Source organism: Symsagittifera roscoffensis, chromosome 9 (assembly GCF_963678635.1).
Source record: "Symsagittifera roscoffensis chromosome 9, txSymRosc1.1, whole genome shotgun sequence".
Lineage (NCBI taxonomy): Eukaryota > Metazoa > Xenacoelomorpha > Acoela > Convolutidae > Symsagittifera > Symsagittifera roscoffensis.
In genome coordinates, this window is record NC_087070.1 from 15,480,085 (window position 1) to 15,500,222 (window position 20,138).

General features: G+C 33.6%; 2 protein-coding genes across 3 annotated transcripts in view; one reads left to right on the forward strand and one right to left on the reverse strand.

Annotated features, from left to right (window-relative positions):
* LOC134854559 (zinc finger protein 749-like) overlaps nucleotides 1-20,138 on the forward strand; it is a 354,798-nt gene that overhangs the window by 194,754 nt on the left and 139,906 nt on the right. The window lies entirely within an intron of this gene.
* Nucleotides 1-20,138, reverse strand: part of LOC134854678 (slit homolog 2 protein-like) — a 28,869-nt gene that overhangs the window by 7,599 nt on the left and 1,132 nt on the right. The window contains exons 1-2 of one of the 2 annotated variants that reach the window (XM_063871032.1): nucleotides 19,911-19,959; nucleotides 8,119-9,136 (exon numbers count right to left, since the gene is read on the reverse strand). In XM_063871032.1, the coding sequence (XP_063727102.1) occupies nucleotides 8,119-8,950 (832 nt within the window). In that variant the 5' untranslated portion in view covers nucleotides 8,951-9,136; nucleotides 19,911-19,959. Of the gene's footprint in view, nucleotides 1-8,118; nucleotides 9,137-19,910; nucleotides 19,960-20,138 lie in introns of those variants that run through there. The other variant, XM_063871033.1, reaches the window with a different exon arrangement.

The window sequence follows — 20,138 nt, forward strand, 5'->3', positions numbered from 1 at the left end:
TTTATTTTCCATCGATATGTATCTTCCGGGCGAATGTTACATACATCACAAAAAACGTCACGTCTTTGAAAACTACAAAAAATTAAGCAGTCAAATTTGGAGGCAAGAGTCGCAATCCTTGAGAATACTCTGGCAGGACCTAACTACAGCGTTGAGAATGTCAGATTTTTAAAGAAAAATAATAAATTAGGTTTTCTGAAAATTTTCGAAAAAATCACAAAACCGTCATATCTCGAAAATTACAAAAAATTGAGCAGTCATAATTGGAGCCAAGATTCGCAATCTTTGAGATTACTCAGACAGGACCTAACTACAGGGTTGAGAATTTCAGATTTTGTGATAAAAAATTAAAATAAGTTTTCTAAAAACTTTTTGAAAAAAAATGACAAAAAACATCATATGTCGAAAACTACAAGAATTTGAACAATCATATTTGCTGGCAAGATTTTTAACTCCTCAGAGTAATCTTACAACACCCAACTACAAAGTTGAGAATTTCAAATTTTGAGAAATAATTAATTTAATTTTTCTGAAACTTTTTGAAAAAATCACAAAAAACATCATATCTCGAAAAGTACAAAGAATTGAGCAGTCATATTTGGAGTCAAGATTCGCACTCTTTGAGATTACTCTGACAGGACCTAACTAGAGGGTTGGGAATTTCAGATTTTTAAAATTCATAATAATTTAAGTTTTCTGAAAACTTTTGGAAAAATCACAAAAAACGTCATATCTCGAAAACTACAAAGAATTGAGCAGTCATATTTGGAGTCAAGATTCGCACTCTTTGAGATTACTCTGACAGGACCTAACTAGAGGGTTGGGAATTTCAGATTTTTAAAACAATATTAATTTAAGTTTTCTGAAAATTTTTGAAAAAAGTCACAAAAAACGTCAGATCTCGAAAACTACAAGGATTTGAACAGTCATATTTGGAGGCAAGATTTGTAACTCCTTAGAGTACTCTCAGGGTTGGGAACTTCAAGTTTTTAAAATTATTTTGTTATTTGAAATTTCTGAAAATTTTAAAAAAAAATCTCAAAAATCGTCTTATCTCGTTAACTAAAATGATTTGGGCATTCAAAATTGGAGGTCAAATTCGAAACCCTTAATTCGATATTGGGCTGCTTAATTTAAACTCGTTAAAATAACCACTAAAATCAAATTGGAAAACCGGAAAAAAAATTTTTTAACCATTGCAATATACGATATAGCTTAAACATGCAAAAATAATTCGTTGAAAAAGCTTAAACATGGCGAGATAGTGAAGCCCGCTTTTTAAATATATAATAGATTTCACACTGATAACTTCAAACTTTTTGCAGAGAATGTTTCACGTCGCCTTACAACTTTTTTACTCTTTTTTTATTCAAGATAGAATTCACTACAATGCAAACACACCTAAATTACAATTTTCAGACCAGAATTTTCAAACTCAGATTACACAGTTACCCAGGGGCCACTGAGCCAACAAAAATTGATCCAACAATAAATAGGATGCCTCAAAAAATTATCGACTTAAAACCTAAGTTAAGAAATTAAGTTTCAAAATTTCGAAAATTTGCAATATAAAGTACATGAAGTTTTTGTCAAGGAAAAAACATTGACTCTTTGCCCTTTAGGAGACACCACATAATTCGCCATTCGAAAAAAATCCATTCTGATTTTGTTCGGTTAAAGAATCGTACGATAAATCAAAAACGGCACGTAGGAACAATATTTGCACATAGGACCAAAAAATGTAACATTCGCCAGAACAGCTACGGAAAGTAGAAATGGTACCAATTGCCAGCAGATGCCTTATTTGAAATTTTTTAGCCCGTTGCTATTGATTTGTTTGAAGGTGAACAATCATGTAACATCTTTCGGATCATCAGCCGAACGAGTCTTATTTATAAGAATTTTAAAATGTTAATTCAAACGTTTTCGCACATTTTGTGCATCCTCAGGATTAAACGTTTTTACAATAATTACAAAAAGATCTGAAAAAATGAGAATCATGTCCAAAAATTCACTTTACTTTTCGACCAATCAAATTTAAACAACTGTAATTACACATTAAATTACGTAACCATTAAGAACAAATTCCAGTAAATTTCTGAGATTGTTTTAGTTTTTCGTACTTTCATTGTTATCAAATTTTGATTTGGGAAAACTTTCCAAATCTGACATGTCAGTTTTTTTAAATTTTAGCCATGTTATACATGGACTATAGTTTTAGTGTTAATTCTCGGCGCCTAAATTCATCGAGTGTGTTGATTCTCGGACTCTCGCTCCAAATATGCAAAACCTCTAGTGTGAGTAGCTTCTGAGTGTTGGCTGTTTGGTCTTTAATCTCTGACTTCAGCTCAGCAGTACCGCCTATCACCTTTTTACATTCTAACAAGTGTTGCTCTACTGGTGAGTCCCATTTGCGGTGTTCATTGACCCTCGTGGCTAAATGTCGGACTTTCTGGCCGATATAGGTGGAGTTACATCCACTACATGTAAGCTTATACACCAGTTCATCGACCATCGTGGCTAAATGTCGGACTGTCTGGCCGCATAGGTGGAGTTTCATCCGCTACATCTAAGTCATTCACCGGATCTCAATTCATGAGCGAAGGAAGTTTTGAGGGATGGCAAGCATGTTTTCAATTTTCTTGTTGTAGAAATTATTTGTGCCCCGGATAATTCTGCCGAACCTTTGCAGCTAACCAATGAGATGGGTTGCCTCGATATTGCATTGTAAAAAAGGGGTAATTTTTTCAAATATTTGTCATTTCTCGGTTCTGATGCGGTCACCTCTAAAGTTTTTTTCTCTCAATGACCTTGTTAAGTGTTTCAAACACTACTCTGTCCGACCAATTTTTCGGATATTGATTTTCAATGCTTTGTTTCCGATTTTTTTTTCAACGCCCGGTCAAAATTTTCCCATGTTGAGGAATTTCTGAAAACTCTACGGACCATCCCTTCAACAACGTTTCTTTTGTATTGCAAAGGTGCGCAACCTCTAAAATTTAGAATGGTGCCGGTATCAGTGCGTTTTTGGTACCACCCACATGTGACCTTTTTTCCTGAGCCCACGTTGACATTTAAATCCGAAAAGGCCACATTACCGTTACTGTCAAGTTCTTCTATGGTGAACCTCAAGTTTGAATGCAATTTATTAGCAGCCTCGAGGACTACCCCAGGATCGCCCTTGACAGTTCTAACTAGGTCTTCACATTTCTTAGAAAAACTTAATTACCATTCTCAGTCCGATCTGCTTCTTGTTGTTTTTTGCAAGTCATGCAATACCATACTGTTTCAGCGATATCTGCGTATTCGGATTCCGATATGTTACCAAACCCTAAGTGGTACCAAGTCAAACAAGCTTCGCATTCTACCCCTTTAGTTCGATAAGTCACCTTTTTCTGACATCCAGGGTAGACTTCCTTGTTATCCTCATTTAGGACTAAGATTCTTATTTAGCCTAAGACGATAAGCCTAAGCAACCATGTAGCTGTGTCTCGGATCCCCAGATTAGGTGGTTTCAACTACAAAGGGGGCTAAAGTCATAATTTACATTTAATTTTAGTGACAGTTATATATCGTATCCATGAAAATTGTTTGACTCTTCCCGCGCCGTCAGCTGTTGATGCTCTGAAATAATTCATCCACGGATATAAATTCAACTGCTCATGACAATACAGTAATGAAACAAGGTATTGAAAGTTAATTTGATAGGGACTAGGAGCCGGGCATCCGATTCTACGATCGCTGAGAGATAACGTTGTAAAGCTCTTTTTTGGGTTTTAAAGGGTTCGATTTGGTTTCGAAATTGTCACTCTACCTTCTGATTCCACTTGAACTCTGGCATAACGATCGTATCACAAAAACCTATTTTATCATGAGGCTTCTTCTGTATATTCACTAATTTTCTCAGACGACTGACTTTCACGTCGTATCCGGTTGTTGTGTTTCACTTCAAGGCAAATCAAATTGGGCAGTTTTCTTCTATTTCTGAGAAAAAATCACTCTCAAATCAAAAAACCTACACTTTTAAAATACAAGAAATTTCCAACCTCTATCCTGCGTCGATATTGTCATTAAAACATTTATTGACGTTTTCATCGTTTTTCGAAAGGTTCAGCTGTGCCATTCGGGGTAATGGTACAAGTGAGGGGCAATGAGGATCAAAGAAAGTTTTTTGATTTTTTGAATTCACGTGAATGATACTTAACAATCAAATATTTTCGCGACAACTGAAAACCGCGAAAATGAAAAACAGAATTTTCAGTGCCGGAAAACAGACAAGTATCATAGAAAACGGTGAGGAAATACGGTTTACGTCCGATCGATTGCAAAAGAGAAAGTTTTCCGGGAAGTAACGATTGTGCACTACAATCGTTACCGAGCTTATTTTACGAAAAAAAGCTAAGGTTGAGAAAAACAACTATTCCTGATGTTGAAGACCGAGAAGTCGGAAGGGTCTATCGTTGGACTGTAGAAATCTGTTGAATTATCCTTAAGCTCTGAGATATAACCCTGATTTCAATCGTTTCCAGGATATGATGAGCTAGGAATTGGGAAGGGGTCGACCCATCTCCGATGGATGGTGTCTTTTACTCCACCAAACAAAAACAAAAGTAAAACAAGACTGCTCGTATCAGGGCGAAGCCCTGAATGTTCCGACTGCCTTTTAAGGTTTATGGAGCAGCAGTAATAACGTAAAAAAATTAAATGAAATAAAATAAAATGAAAATTTTTTTCTAAAATTTGATTTTTTTTTTTTGAAAATCATCCCCCCACACGCCATATAAAACACAAAAAGATAGATTTCGTTCCTTGTAACAAATCAATTATGGCCAATAAGCTTCGTTCAACCAATTTGGAACGATTTATAAGACGGATTAAATCTCCCCTTACGCGTTAATAGCGCGAATTATATCGCGCGTTAATTGTCCCAGATTGGTCAAAATGGCCAAAATGGCAATCTTTAAACCCTCATAACTTTACGAAAAATGATCACAGGTGAAATATCTTTTCAAATTTAAGCTCAGGACAACAATACTTTTTGAATGATATAAAAAAATTCCGTCAAAAATGGCTAGTTAAAAAGTCGAAATTTGTCTGAAGAAAAAAAAACCCACCCCGAGCACAAATATTCCGTTACTTTCGTATCGAAAGTCGGAACAATTAATAAGTACAAACAGCCTTGCGCTGAGACCCAGCCATGAGTTCCTTATTTCCGCATGTAGCTAGTTATTTGGTACAGTTTGGTCGATAGCTTTTAAATCGTTATAGCTTCGTTGACCCAATCATACGAAATAATAAAAGAATCGGCTTTGGTAGAGACGGTTACAAGCACGCAAGACTCAATCTTGATATTATCCAATTCTTAGAGGATTAAGTTTAATTTTGCTTGTTTTGTCTTTTCCGGGCGACTTTCAAAGAAGGCAACTTAGGCGATAAAACAATTTCAAGGAAATTGTTAAAATTTTTAAGGAAAAAAAACAAAAGAAAACCAAAAAAAAAACAATCAGCGCAAGGTTGATTTTTTTTCGAAATAATAGATAATTTTGATATAAACCTAAAAGAATAATTACTTTTTGAATAAAAGCTGATCTTCACGCTAGTTCCGATTGTTTTTACCGTCAATCATGTGGTGCAAACTTTTGAGTGAATCATTACCGCGATTTCGTACAATGAATAGAAAACCTTAGAAATATATAAAAACTGCTGTGACCGTTATCCATTATTTTTTCTTACTAAAGCACCTAGTGTTACCGGAATCGTTGACATATACAGATAAAGTATCATGAATTTATATCCGACACAAAAATTTTTCTTAATGCTATGTCGTATGATGATCAGAAGAGTTGACCTGCTTATTTGATCAGCCCTGAAACACTCTTTTGTCCAACGTTGTCTAAGCTGTTTATTTCTGCAGGCAGATCACTTTAGAAACGTTACCACCTTAAATGGTAAAATTACATATACAGGTTAAATGTCATGAACATATATCCGGCACAAAAAAATGTTTATGTCGTTTGATAAAAAAAACTGCATGCTTAGTTGACCACCCTTGAATTAGTTTTTTGTCCAATTGTGACAATGCGGTTTATTTTTGCAGGCAGAAATTGTATTTATGCCTGCTCTTCAAAAAATGAACAATATTTTCTTGATAGATCTCCGAAATGTTTAAAACCAAAAGTTTGGATCATAGCAGGGCAAAATGTCACAATTTTTGAGCAGCCATAGATCAAATCATGACAAGCTTCTTGCAACAAAACAAGCATTTAAATTTTAAAAACACTGCACTTATCGTTCCAATAAAAACTTTTACAATTAAACACTTATATCAAAAATTAAATCCAACGGCAAAGAATTAGTTTTTCATAACTTAATTTAATTGACTGCTGCGAAATTTTCAAAAAAAAACTCTTGTTTCCAAGAATGTTGGAAGCAATTGTTTATACATTTCGCAGTTATTTCTTAAAATTCGCACATACCTCAATACTTAAAGTTATAAGCTTAACTGAGATTCTTCAACCAAGAATAAGGAAAAATAATCGACAAAAAAATTGCAAAAATGACGACTGTCTTAGTATCCTTTGTTATTCACAAATTATAAATTTAACGTTTTTTAGTTATTTTCTTTTTCAGTTTAGTCTAGTAGTTTATTGTCCTTCTTTTCTGTAGGCCGCAAAAGCTCTTTAAAACGTGCAGTATTCACCTCGTTTGATCTAAGGCATCTTATTGAACTTATTAAAAAAAAAAAAAAAAACGGTTGTATAATGTTTAGTAAAACTCGAATGTTGCTCGCTTTTTTGTAAGGACACAATTGTAAGCTTAGTCTTATTTAACAATTTTGATAAAACATGACTTGATTTTTGTTCCTATTCTTTTAAAAATGGGCTGGAACTTTGTATGCGGGTGTGTTTCAGTTTTTTGTTTTTTGTTTTTCACACAAAATCATAAAAAAAATTATCAAAAAGAGTTGAGTGGTGCATCATTTTGAAGTTTTGATGATATATTTTAAGGTTTTAAAGTTAAGTGATTTATCATTTTAATATTTTTGATTTTTGTCCGTACCATGAGCGAGCAGGCTTGAATAGTTTATTTTGATAGCTTAAAAGCTTACAATTGCTTAATATAAGTGGCTTAAACTATCCGGACACAACGAAAAAAAAAACCTGAAATTTCAAAATTTTTTTCTCAAATTGGGTTGAAGTTAGGGAAAAAGCGAAGAAAACAAAAGTTGCTCAGAAATTCACCAGAATTGTTATGCTGCAATTTATTTTCTCGAAACTCGCAGCCAAACTTTTTCCCCAAAAATAAGTCAATTTGATTTTTCTTAGTTAATCAAGAATTACGCTTAAATTACCTCTGATACAGGTTTGTGGAGATTTAACCCTTCTAAGAATTTGTAGGGCTGTGTAAGAAGCTTCTTGTGATATAATTTTCATATCATTAACAAAGCAGTTTCAGTGTAATTCTTAATTATTTAAAAAAGCCCATTGGCGAATATTGGAGAAAAAATGCACCATAATAAGTCTGGTGAAATTCTAAGCAATTTTTGTTCTCTTTGCTTTTTCTCTAATTTCTAATCAATTCGAGAAAAAAACCTTTGAAATTTCATTTTTTTTTTGCTTTGTCCGGTTAATTTAAAACAGCACTGTGCTTATATGGCGCTACATCAGAAGATGAAACGTATCAAGTTCGTGCTTAGTATGAAATATCATCAAAAAACTTTTTTCTACCACTGGTTTCCCCACAACCCTCGTCCCCACCAAGATTTCGGTCCCTTGACCACCTAAAGGGTTCCCTTTTTGCATCAATTTGCCATATTATGGTTGATCAACCATCTCTAAAATTTTCCTAAAATCGCTTTTTACTCCCTGGGATCCGATTCCCTGGCCATCCAAAGGGTCTCATTTTTGTATCATTTTTCAAAATCATTGTTGATTGAACATCGCAAGTTTTTCTTTAAGAGGCTTTGGCGTCAAAATACACTTAATCTGAGAGCGCGCCAAAAAGACCACGTCGTAAGTTACTTTTTGGAAGCTTTTGACCAAAAAATTTCATTTTGCCCGTTTTTTCACAAATTTGTCTTAAAATTTGAGTTTATTGCTCAAGTGTGAGTTGGCTTACCTTGCATGTCATAGCAGAGGAGATTTTCACTTCCTAGTCCAGTCACTAACTTGTGGGCCAAACTGATTGGAGCCGAACATTTGAAGTCGTCAAAACTCACCCTCGGATGGCTTTCTTTCCATATTGGGAACCAGTTCAGATTACATTCACAGAGAAACGAGTTGCCAGCCAATGAGATTTCAGTCAAGTCATTCAGTGATTTCAAATTGCTCTCGTAGAAGTTCACGAGTTTATTACCGCGAAGATAAAGTTTCTTCAAACTGTAAAGAGTTCCGAATGCCTTGTCTTCAATACACGAAATAGAATTGTTCGCTAAGTTCAGTTCTTCCAGAGAGCGCAATCCAGAGAAAAAATCTCTTTCGATGTGAGTCAAGAGATTATTAGATAGATCCAGTTTTTTCAGTAAGTAACCATCTGGAAAAATTGAGTTGTCCAGAGTTTGCAACTCATTATGAGCAATCGATAGAAGTTCCAGATTTTTCTGCAGTGCAAAAGTGGAGGGGCCGATAATCACAATTTGGTTGTGGTCGAAATTAACTTGACGCAAGTCGCGATTTGAAATAAAATCAGACGCATGCAACTCGCTCAGTTTGTTGAAGGAAAGATCGAGATAGCGAACAGAGTTCGGGAGGTTCTCGGGAATTTTAGTTAGCTGCCGATTAGAACAATCAATTCTCTGTGCGTATTCGTAACACACACATTCACTCGGGCAAGCTTCGCAAAAATTCTGGGAAATCAAAAGCAAAGATACAACAATCAATTGGAAAAAGGGAGAGAGTAAAAAAGGTTTTCTGAATTTAACAGATTTTGGTATACCTTTAGGTTTATCCATTTTTAAGGTGAATTTCAAAGATTCCTCGGGTTTATCGATTGGAATAAACTTTGTTTCGATAAACTGAAATTGGTTTGAAATATCAGATTTCGGAGCAGAATTGGCGTTTCATTTTAAGCTGGTAAATCTCAATAAGTTTGTGGATAAATCTCGACTAGGTAGAGATAATGATTTGTCAGGATAAATCTAAATAAAAATCCCTTAAATAAATATTTTGAGTGAACAAAGTGAATTCGGGTAGATATGGCAAATTAGGTTATTACAGAGTGGTTGGTATTTTAAGAAAGGTATAATTAAAAGGGGATTTATGCCGACGTGAAATTAAGGAGGGGACTTTAGTTAGTAAAGACCTTTTGTCTCTGTTATTAGATAGCTAATGGGCTCTAAAAGACAGGTTGGGTCGCAAATAACGTATGTTTTGCCATTCGACCAAATGTGTCTGCAATCAAAATATACTTTTACTAGTCTTGACTTTGAAATTAAATAAATTATGTGGAGACTTCTTTCCTGTCCATTCCCCCTTTCCCAGCGCCTATTTTCTCCTCCGGCCGAATGAACAAATTTCCTGCTTCCGCTCAATCAATCAGCTTCGTGAAAAAATTTACTACTTTTAAGCTATTTAACCGATTTTCATCAGAACAGAAAAAAAAGATCAAATAAGCTTGACTAAAGTCAACTTTTAAAAAGTTTGACAAAATTTGAAGAAATAACAAACTCATTAACTAAAACATTGGAAAAAGAAGCGATTGTTTTGATAAAATAGGAAATTAATATGTGCTCAAATCTTCATATTTACCGAGCTTAAATGTTTTGTTTATATACTCATTTCCTGGGGAATGAGGGTAAAAAATAGCACTAAAATGAATCGACCATTAGCACTATCGAACCCGCGTTTCCTTTTTTTCAATATTTTAGCGCCTGTTTTCAAATCTTTTAATTTCAAGACAGTTTTCCATTACGGCTTTTGAAGAATTTAAGGAAACGAATAAATTAGACTTTGTGTCAATTGTGAGCTGCCTAAGCATTGATAAAGTCCATCAGACTGTAACTGTTTAAGCGGATAATCAATTAGATGAGAAACCCGACTCTCGATTAGTTTTTAAATGAGTTGCTAATCTATAAGTAGATGAAATGAATGAAAACAATGAATAAACGTGTCGATTTAAAGTGACGCAAGGAATTTTAATTGAAAATTGGTTGCGCCGTTGCGCGTAAAGTTTTTGGTGACAATTCAATTTGGGCTTATGCTCAAATAATGAAAAATTGATCAAGGTTTTTCGTATACAAAAATGCAGTATTTTTAAAATCTCAAACTCATTAAAGTTTAGCGCAGTTGAAAAAAATATTAGGTTTTGATATGTTCTGTAAAATCGAAGATTTTAAAGTACTCAACCGTTCTAAAATTTTGAATATTTCAACTGCACTAAAATTATCTCGCATAGTTTTGATTAAAACTTTCAACGAAAGATGAATTTTTGAATAAAAAAACGTTTTTAAGGCTTCCTAAACCAGCAATAAGCAATGTCAGGATCAAGTTAACATCCTCCCCCCAAATAGACCAGGTTAAGATCCTCCACCCCAGCGCTTAAATTAAATTAAATTTGCTAAGCGCTGCATGTAAAATGCTCGATTCTGATTGCCTGAAAATTCCCAACTTAGAACCAAGTTTAAATCCTCCCCCTAAACTTGTTTAGGGGGGAGGATGTTGACTTGGTCCCAATGTCATTATAGGAGGAAGCTTTTTTAATACACCCCCTCCGCCCCAAATACCGAATAACCAATCCCCCCTGTAAAGAACAAGTTCAACGGTTATGCATATGTGAACTCTGTAGTAATGACATCTTAGAGTTCGAAAACTGTTTTATCGTAACTTCTAAAAATCTTTTTTTTCGAGAATTTGAGATAAAAGTAGGACTCTCGCGGCAAATGAAAACAATTTCAGAAAACTTGTTGCAAATATCAATCGTTTGCTTATCATTTTGGGTGAAAACTTATTAAAAAATCCACTGAATACTTGAATACTTGAAAACATTACTTGATATTACAAGAAGTTTAATTCCAGGGACACTATAATTTTGGTTAGCATCAAATCTCCTTAAAATTTGTTCAATGAAAAGAAGCATGTAATTTAATTTTGTATTAACTCATTTTTGTGATAAAAGCAAAAAAACGTTCAGTTCTCACTTTTTCAGCGTTGTTTTAGTCTGATTAATTAAATTTTCAGCGGGGTTTTATTTCAATTTTTTTTGTATATTATCCAAAATTGATTTCCTATTATTATCATTTTACTTGGTTTTCGTTTCGTCGTTCATTTTAAAAATCGTCGTTAATTTGTAAAAGAAACATAAAAAATCTTTAAAAAATGTAGCAAATAGTCAGCACTAGCTTGAAAATCAATAAGAACAACAAAATTTACTCAGAAAAAAATTTATGATTAGAATCCAAGTATGATTAACATCTATTTGTATTGTGTTTGATCAATTATGCATTGTGCGTTTTTTTCAAAAACAGTACCCAAAATCAATTTAGCTTCCAAAAAGAAAAAATAAACATCCATTAAAAACCAAAAATGGTGAATTAATACAGAAAAATTATCCGTCACTTATGAAACAATTACAAACTCGAGCATATTTTAACACTTATGACATAATTTTTGACTTCGATAAGCTCTGTTTTTTCGGATCATTAACTCAAACTCCTTGAATATTTAGTGAGTTCAAGTGAAAACTCCACTTAATAATTAAAAGACCCTGGTTTTTATTGTATCGATTTTCGAAGAAAGCGAAGAATTCAAAGGGTTAGGTTTTTTTTTAAACCATTCTTGAACCTGGACCCTTGAATCTCCTTGTTTTTAAGCGGGTGTGCTACGGACTATCCTATATGATCTTTGAGCCCGCGTAAAAAGCTCGTTCTCTATTTGAAAACTTCATTCAAGACGTTGAAACGGAAATACTATTTTTATCCGGCACACAAAATTGTTCTGAATTCAAATCAAGCAAGCTAATTGGTCGAAAATATTCCTTCAACGACTCAATTTTCAACATTTAATATTAAACAATGAGTTTCTATAAATTTTATTCATCATAAAAAAAGAATTCATCCAAAACTACCGGAGACCATTACAGGTCAGTCAAAACATTCAGGGCTTCACCCTGATAAGCAAATAGTCTTGCTTACTTGCACTATAGAGCTGTAGAATTTATTATTTATTTACACTCAATTGTTTTGAATTCTTACTTTCTGGATGTTAGTTATTGCAATTTTAGAAAAAATTTTAAAAAAATAAGGGGGGTTGAGAAATTAGACGATTTTGCAAAGCTGCAATTGCGTCAAATTGCGTGAGAAAAATTAAATTGTTTGCGGACAACAGTTAAATTTCGGTGACCAAAGGTTTTACATGCTAATCATGCATAATTTTTTCAATTCAAAACTCTCCTGTAATATTCGGATTTGAGATTTTATGTTCATTTAAACTAATTGTTTTGATAGGTATTTTTATTTTATGTTCTTTTTGTAATTGTAAAACTTGATGGGTAAGAAAAATTTTTGGTGGACTTTTTTTTTCATAGGAGTGACCTCTAAAATGCCAGATCTGTAAAAAAACAAATTCGTCTTATTTCGTTTTTGTTGCATCCGTCTAATTTGCTTATCATCTAATTTCCTCGGCCCCGAAAAAAAGCTTTGACGCTGAGCAATTGATCTTCGACTCTTCATAGCTGGAAATTACAAGCATTCTTCCTGTTGCTATAAAAAATAGTTTGAGCAATTGTTCTACCGTAAAGTATTAGAAAAAACAAAATCATTTATACGGAACGTCAAAAAACAATAGTTTAATAGTTTGAAATGCACAATAATTGCTTAGATTATTTCAAAAACCATCTTTAAAACTTGTATAATAAGGAATGCTTCACAGACATCTGCTGTGAAAATGACAAAATAAAAACTTAGATTTTAAGAAGATCAACTCGGGTGAGCGCTTAGATAGCATAAAACTCTTGTTTTTTCCAAAAAAAAAACAATCGGATAGAAGTAAACTATATATATGTATATTGAAGTGACTATTGCCGATTGATTCATATACATCCAAGTGAGGACTACTTGAATCCAAAAAACTATGGCCAATAACAATTTGAAATTTATTTCAGACAATAAGCTTGCAAAAGCTTTGGGATGTCAGTTGTTTTAATTTTTTTCTGAAAACTAGTGCTAAGGAGTCAAAACAATTGATAGGAACAAAGCAAAAATCAAACTTTAATAAAAAATACTCATTAATTTTATTGCTAGATAGAAAACACAAAACAAATTACAAAAGATCTATAAATCGAGACAGTTTTCAAAAAATGCCCTCAACTTATGATGCAAAAAATTGTGCTACAGGGAAATTTTATGTTCAAGTAGAATTTTTTTAGTAATGAGCCATCAGCAGAAAGGATAAAAAACCCATCAATTTGGCTGTTTTGGAATCCGCATTAGCTCTTTTTTTCTCTGGTATTAAAAACTAACTCAAAAATCCATTTACAACATGCTTGAATATATACGAACATTCGGCAATAGTCACAGTCAATATATATCGAATTTTTTTTTTTCACAGTCAATATTTATCGAAAAATTTGTCAACAGAAAACTTTTTTCTACAACAGTAAAAATTTTCCCTGCTCTTACACAATAGACTCAGATGAAGCTTAGAGATAATTTTTCTCTTCGTATTGAAAAAAATATTAAAAACTCAATTTAATCGAATAGGTTAATATTAGCAATTAATTCTACAACAAGATTTAGACTTCCGGATCAGACGTTTTTCCAAATTCTGCAGTTTGTTATTTCCTAGATCGAGAGATCCAAATCTTTTTAGAGAACTCATCCGAGACATATCTGTGCCATTTTTTCCCTTCAACGTCAACAAAATATTCTCGTTTATTACAACTGAGTTCTTTAAATTGCTCATCAAACATTGGCCAATTTCTTCTTCTTCGATTGTACTTGGATGAACAAATTTGCGCAGGTTAGCCGTTGGTCTATTCGCTTGCTTTTGCACACGCACAAAACTAGTCGGCTCAATTTTGAAATCAAGCAGATAAGATTTCGGTTTAATTTCAGTCTTCGGGTTTTCAAAATAGTTGCAAGCCTTTTCGGTTTTTCCTATTGAGACATTGGATCCATTTCTAAACATTGACGACATTGACGTATGCGATTTTCTGACAAGTCGCAAGCTTTTGATTTCTTTCGGCCGTGGAATCATTTCACATAACAAAGCTTCATCTGATTTGCTTTCTCGACTTTTAGATTTTATACTACGTTCAGTGAAATCATCGTCTTCATTCTTTTCTGATGTTTTCTCATTACTTTCCGAATTGATTCCGGATATTCTGGATTTAGTGTGTTTTTCTGTGGCAAAGAAATTGAACTTTGAGTTGAAAGTCGGCGACTTCGGTTTGAGAGGGCTGTTAAGCAGAAGTGCTTTTACTTCATTACTTGGCGAAAAATGAATTTTCTGAGCACTATTTTGCGCATTCCTTTTTTGGAGCGTCGATAATTTCTGGAGCGAAAGGGACAAGGAGCTTCGCGGTTTATTTTGATGTTCATTTTCGTCACCCGAAGTCAAAAACGAACCCGAACGTTGGTCACATGACGAGAAAAGGGCTAACCTGTTAGCATTTTGATTGTCTTCACTTCGATTCCGCCTTCGGTTTTTCAATTTCCAGCCAAGGCTTGTTTCGGGTGATGTCGGGTTCGGAGACCCGCCCGAAAAATGAACGACGTTGTTCCGGCTGCTTGAAGCAACAATAGGTGACGATACTGGAAGTTCCGAAGCTGATCTGTTAAACTCCAAGTTGCGAGGCGTTGGCTCCTCTCGGTTCGGCAGGACTGGCGGCTGAGTTCTATCGTCGGTAAAAATAATTTTGCAATTTCCACCGCCACTGGTTGATAAATGGAATGTTTTCTGCTGCATTTTTAAATTTTTAATCTAATTCAGATTTTTTCAGATAAAAGTTATCACAGCAGTTAACCGCTTTTGTCCGCAAGAAAAACAAATGTCAGTAAATCTTGTTGAGAGTCTCAGAATATCTCAGACAGACTTCAGTTAACTTAAGAAAACTACCAAAATAAGAATAACTATTTGGCCTCGAAAAAGCGTAGAGGTACAAAATTATACAAATGTGGTTAGACTAATTTTACTTAACAATACAGGTGTTCTGGCATTGCAAATCGGATTGACAAATATTCGGCAAAAATCATAAAACGAGACTTTTGCAACAGTCTGCTGTGGTTTTAAATCACAGTTCATTCACACTAATCTATTCAAAAACTGATTACAAAATGGTCATTGACAAGACATTGTTTATGCGAATCTGAATTAAAGTGCAAAAAGACGGTGCACAGTGACCAGTTACGCATAACGGCTTAGTCTGAGATTTACAAAAAAGCAGTCATAATATTGATATTCATCATAAAAGAGCTCAAACATCAGTAATAGTCACAGACTTGAAGCACTTTGCCAACTATTTAGTCTGAATTTGGTTCTAATCGGCAATAGCAGATCCCCCACCTCAAATTAGTGCAAAATAATTCAACAATGTGCATCGAAAATTTAACTCAATTGCTATGTGAGGCATTATTAGGCAAGAGTGCGGATAGATCACATTCTACCATGTTTGTAAGTGAATTTTGGATTCAGTTGTTAATAGCAGAGAAAAAAGGTGCTAATGCGGATTGGATTCCGAAACAGAGCCAAATTGATAGGTTTTTCATCTTTTCTGCTGATGGAACATGGCTTAAAAAATTCTGTTTTTTAAGAACAAAAAGTTTGCATCATAAATTTGGGGGAATTTTTTGAAAACTGTCTCGATTTATAGTTCTTTCGCATTTTTTTTTGTGTTTTCTCTCTAGTAGTAATATGAATGACTGTTTTATACATAAGTTTGATTTTCGCTTTATTGCTATCAACTATATTTGACTCCATAGCGCTATTTTCAGAACAGAAAATAAGCAAATTAAAGCATGGGCATCCGGTTACTGTGCAAGTAGCACAGAATGTTCCGACCATAATCTTTAGAAAATTAGGTTGAGAAAGTTTTTTTACCAAGGTAGTGTATTTTTTTTCTGCCTGGATGAGAGGAAAGGATCTGGGGTAAAATTTGATTTAGGCAAATTGGACAAAAAATGTTGGAAATTTTTTATGGTTGTTCGAATCACGACTGAAAGTGCGTTAATATGATATTATGATATATCACTCAACCCAGTCCAATGATTAATTGTGGTACAAGATTTTGCGTGGAAAACAAAAAGCAAAAAAAAAAATTAAAACACACCTGAATACATAGTTCCTCCCCATTTTTCAAATGGTCTGAACAACAACTGTCATCCCAAAACGCTCGCAAGCTTATGATTTGAAAAAAGTTTCAAATTATGATTTTGGCCTTGAATCTTTGATTCAAGTAGTTCCTCGAGTTTTGGACTTGACTTTGGTATCTAGAGGAGTTTTAGCTGATATTTGTGATTTTAATGTCTCATTGTAGATTAAAGGATTGAACTAACATCTCAAAATCGTCTATAAAGAGCGCAAAATAATACAAAATTAGCCGGTTACTGAGCATGTAGCAGAGAATGTCTTGACCATAGCCTTCAAAAAAGTACAAGATTTTTTTTCAAATTAGTGTAGTTTTTTTCTGCGTGGCCTGATAAAAAGATCTGACGTAGAACTATAGCTTCGGCACATTTGACATTCATTGTAAAATAAGCAATCAGGAGATCAGTTTTTAAGCAAAAAGAATTATAAGCAAAACAAACAAAATAATGAGAAAGTTTGAAAAAATCATACTTTTTTCAAATTTTTTCTGCAAATTTTTTGAAATTTTTTTGAAGATTTTGATTCTTAAAACTGCATTAAAAGTCTCCAAACACTGAATTTACTTGAGCGAAACTAAATTTTAGCACAGATAAGCTGTTGTAAACGGCCTAAAATAAGCATAATAAGCTCGCTTTATACGCTCGAATTTAGACGAAATATCAAAAAATTTAAACCTGTTTTTCTCGATACTGGGAAAACGTTTTGGGAATTTTGACTAAAACGGCTGTATTAGGATATAGCATTCATCTTTCTACGAAGATTTATTGCGGTAGCTGATTTTGCAAAAAAAACAAAGAAAACGAAAAAGAAGAATGAAAAAAACCAAAACGCACCCGAATACAAAGTTCTTCCCATTTCTCAAATGATTGCAATAACTCGTCTTTTTTGAAAGAGGCAAAAAGTTTAAATTTTTTACATCAATTAGAATCAACACTGAAAGTAGTACATTTGGATATATACACTTTTTTATTTCTCTATATATTCTCTAGATACTATAATTCTAACCCAAAAATTTAAAACAAAGGCTTGGGATTATTCATTGGCGTGTGGCGTATCAAAAATTTGCGCTAAGAACGGTTACTCTTAAGTTATCTCAATATAGAAAAAAAAACCGGTTGCTCTTTGTTGCTCTGCAAGTAGTACAGAATGGTCCGACCATAAATATCGAAAAACACAGTTTTTTTTTGTTTTTCATATTAGTGTCGTTTTTAGTGTGTGGTATACAATCGAGTACAAAGCTAGTAAATTAGCAATAATCGACAGTATTTGTCTTCAAAAAGTGAATTAAAAATGTCTCAAAAAACGAACAAAAAAGAACTACAAAAATATAAAGTTTTTTTTCTAACTTTTTGCGCTCTTAATTTTTTTTTGAAATTTTTTTTGCGTCATTCGTTCGAAATTTAGACAAAATTTCCAAAACCTCACACCAGTTCTTCTTGACAAAGGGACAACTTTTTGAGAAATTTTTAATGTCCGAATTATGCTTAAAAAGCTTTAATATGATATATCACTCGGCCCGTTCCGGTAATTTTTTGTGGAACCATATTTTGCCCCAAGAGTCCAAAAACCCAGGGAAAAAAGAAAAAAAGAAAATAATAAAACGCAACCGAATTTAAAATTCCTCTTCACTTTCAATAGTCGGAACAAAAACACGCCAAACATAGATTTTTGGTTATTTTCCCTGAAAGTAGGGATAACACAATAGACAAAAGACAAATTAAATAAACAATCTTTTTAATGCCTTATGTTGAAAAAGTTAGCCCAGTTTTGACCAGGCCTATACAAATTTGTGTGTTTTTTTTAAATTTGAACTACTGTAATTAGGTTTCGCTATGGAACAAGATTAAACCTAAAAAAAATTTTGATACGAAACGTATTAAACAGGAACTCATGCCAATCTTGAATTAGTAGTTAACTTTTGATAAGCCTAGAACTATTGTGCTCTTTGATTAGAATAATCGGGCACCTTGAATACTTGAATAAAAAGAGCCCAGGATTACCAAGAAGCAGAGTACCAAGTTCTTTCAGCTTTAAAAATTTTGTGAGCTATGGAACCCCAAAAGTACAAGATACAACGCAAAAGATGAAATATATATAATCAAGATTAGTTTCAGAGCTATTTGAAGATTGCCTAGTTGAGAGAAGAATTAAATGAAGTTTTTTCGCAAGCCTAGCAAGGTCTCTCTTTGCTTGTAAACCATTTAACGCGAGTCACCTATTGTGTAATATTTGACATCCAACCGGTGTTATCTGTAAATTAGATATGTTTTTTCATAATTATTCATCAGAAACTTTCCATTTGAAAAAAGAATTATCGTTGAACAAACGTTCATTTTCGCAACCGAATTTTTGCAACTGGAAAAAGAATTAACGTTGAAACAAACTTTTTTGACAACTTTCATTTTCGCAACTTTTTTATGGAATTTATGTTCGCTGAAAGCAACGAACAAGCAACTGTGGCTTTCTTCCTCCTCAAGGATTCGACCCCCCTGCCGACCCAAAGGGTCCCCCTTTGTCCAATTTTGAGCGACGGACCCTAAAATTTTCTAAAAGCGCATTTGGCGCCAATATATACTAGTTTTGAGGGGGGAGCGCGCGCCGAAAAAACGCAATTTTTTGGCCAAAATTTTACAAAAAGTGCCTAAAAACGCCTTTTTTGGCCTGTTTTGTCTAAATTTTGCGGGCGGCACAGAAAATTTTTCAAAATAGGGAGAAAACAGTGCTTTGGGAGAGCTCGAAAAATCAATTTGGTCGACCTAAAAAAAAGGTCGACAAAATTTTTCAAAATCCGCCCCCCCCCCTCGAGAAAATCCTAGATCCGCTCCTGAGTACTACCATCTGTTCCCATCAAACTGATATACGAAACAAAAATTAATTGATTCAAAATTATTAAAATAAAATTGAAAAATTATATATTTTACAGTTTTTGGTCTAATTTTTTTTTCTGTTTTCCAATTTTAAATTAATCGTTTTCAAATCAAGGATCTCTTCAACTTCCCCACCTTCTGCAAATGGGTGGATATTTGTCACTTGGTACAAAATTCTCATAAACCGCCGTTAATATATTTCTTTATAGGTGGAGAGATTCGTAACTAGGTACCCAGGGGAAAATAAATCACAACGGAAAGGACTTTTTTTGATACCGCATTTGATCCTCTACGAACTTTATTTCAGGTAGTCAAAATTGACCCAAAAAACACCGGGTTCTTTTCCACTTTTCCCCCAACATTTCAAATTTTCATTTTTCTTAGTGTGATTATGGCTAAACGCGTGATGTTACGATGTAAGGTATAGAGAACATATCTGTTCACAGTAGTTAATTTGTTCACCAGGCAAATTTTTGTTGCATAATCACAACGTTAAAGTATTGCATTGAAATTACACAAAGAGATCAACTTCTCATCCATTTCTCGATGTAAATAAGCCTAAAATGGGGGAAATTTTTTTGTGGTTTCTTTAACAAGCAATACTCAAAAAAATTAAACGAGGGAACTAACGATGTCTTACAAGCTGTATTTGTTAAAGTGGTCAAAAAAAATTGTCGTAATCGGATTTTGGTCATAGAATTTAAAAAATATATTTTTATGGCTATTGTATAAATTTGTATCTTACCTTTCGTATCAGTCAGCCTTCATAAAAGTAAAATCTATTTTGATTGGTATAAGTTTTTAAGTCGCAAAGTTTAATTTAAAAGCGCAACGACCGGAAATTAAATAAGGAAGTTAACTTCGACTAGTATAGCAAATTTCATTAATGGGTTTCTTCACTTATGACAAAAAACTTATTCATTCACTTGGGATTTCAGTTCATGTCAAAATTGGTGCCTGTTGGGTTTCAAAA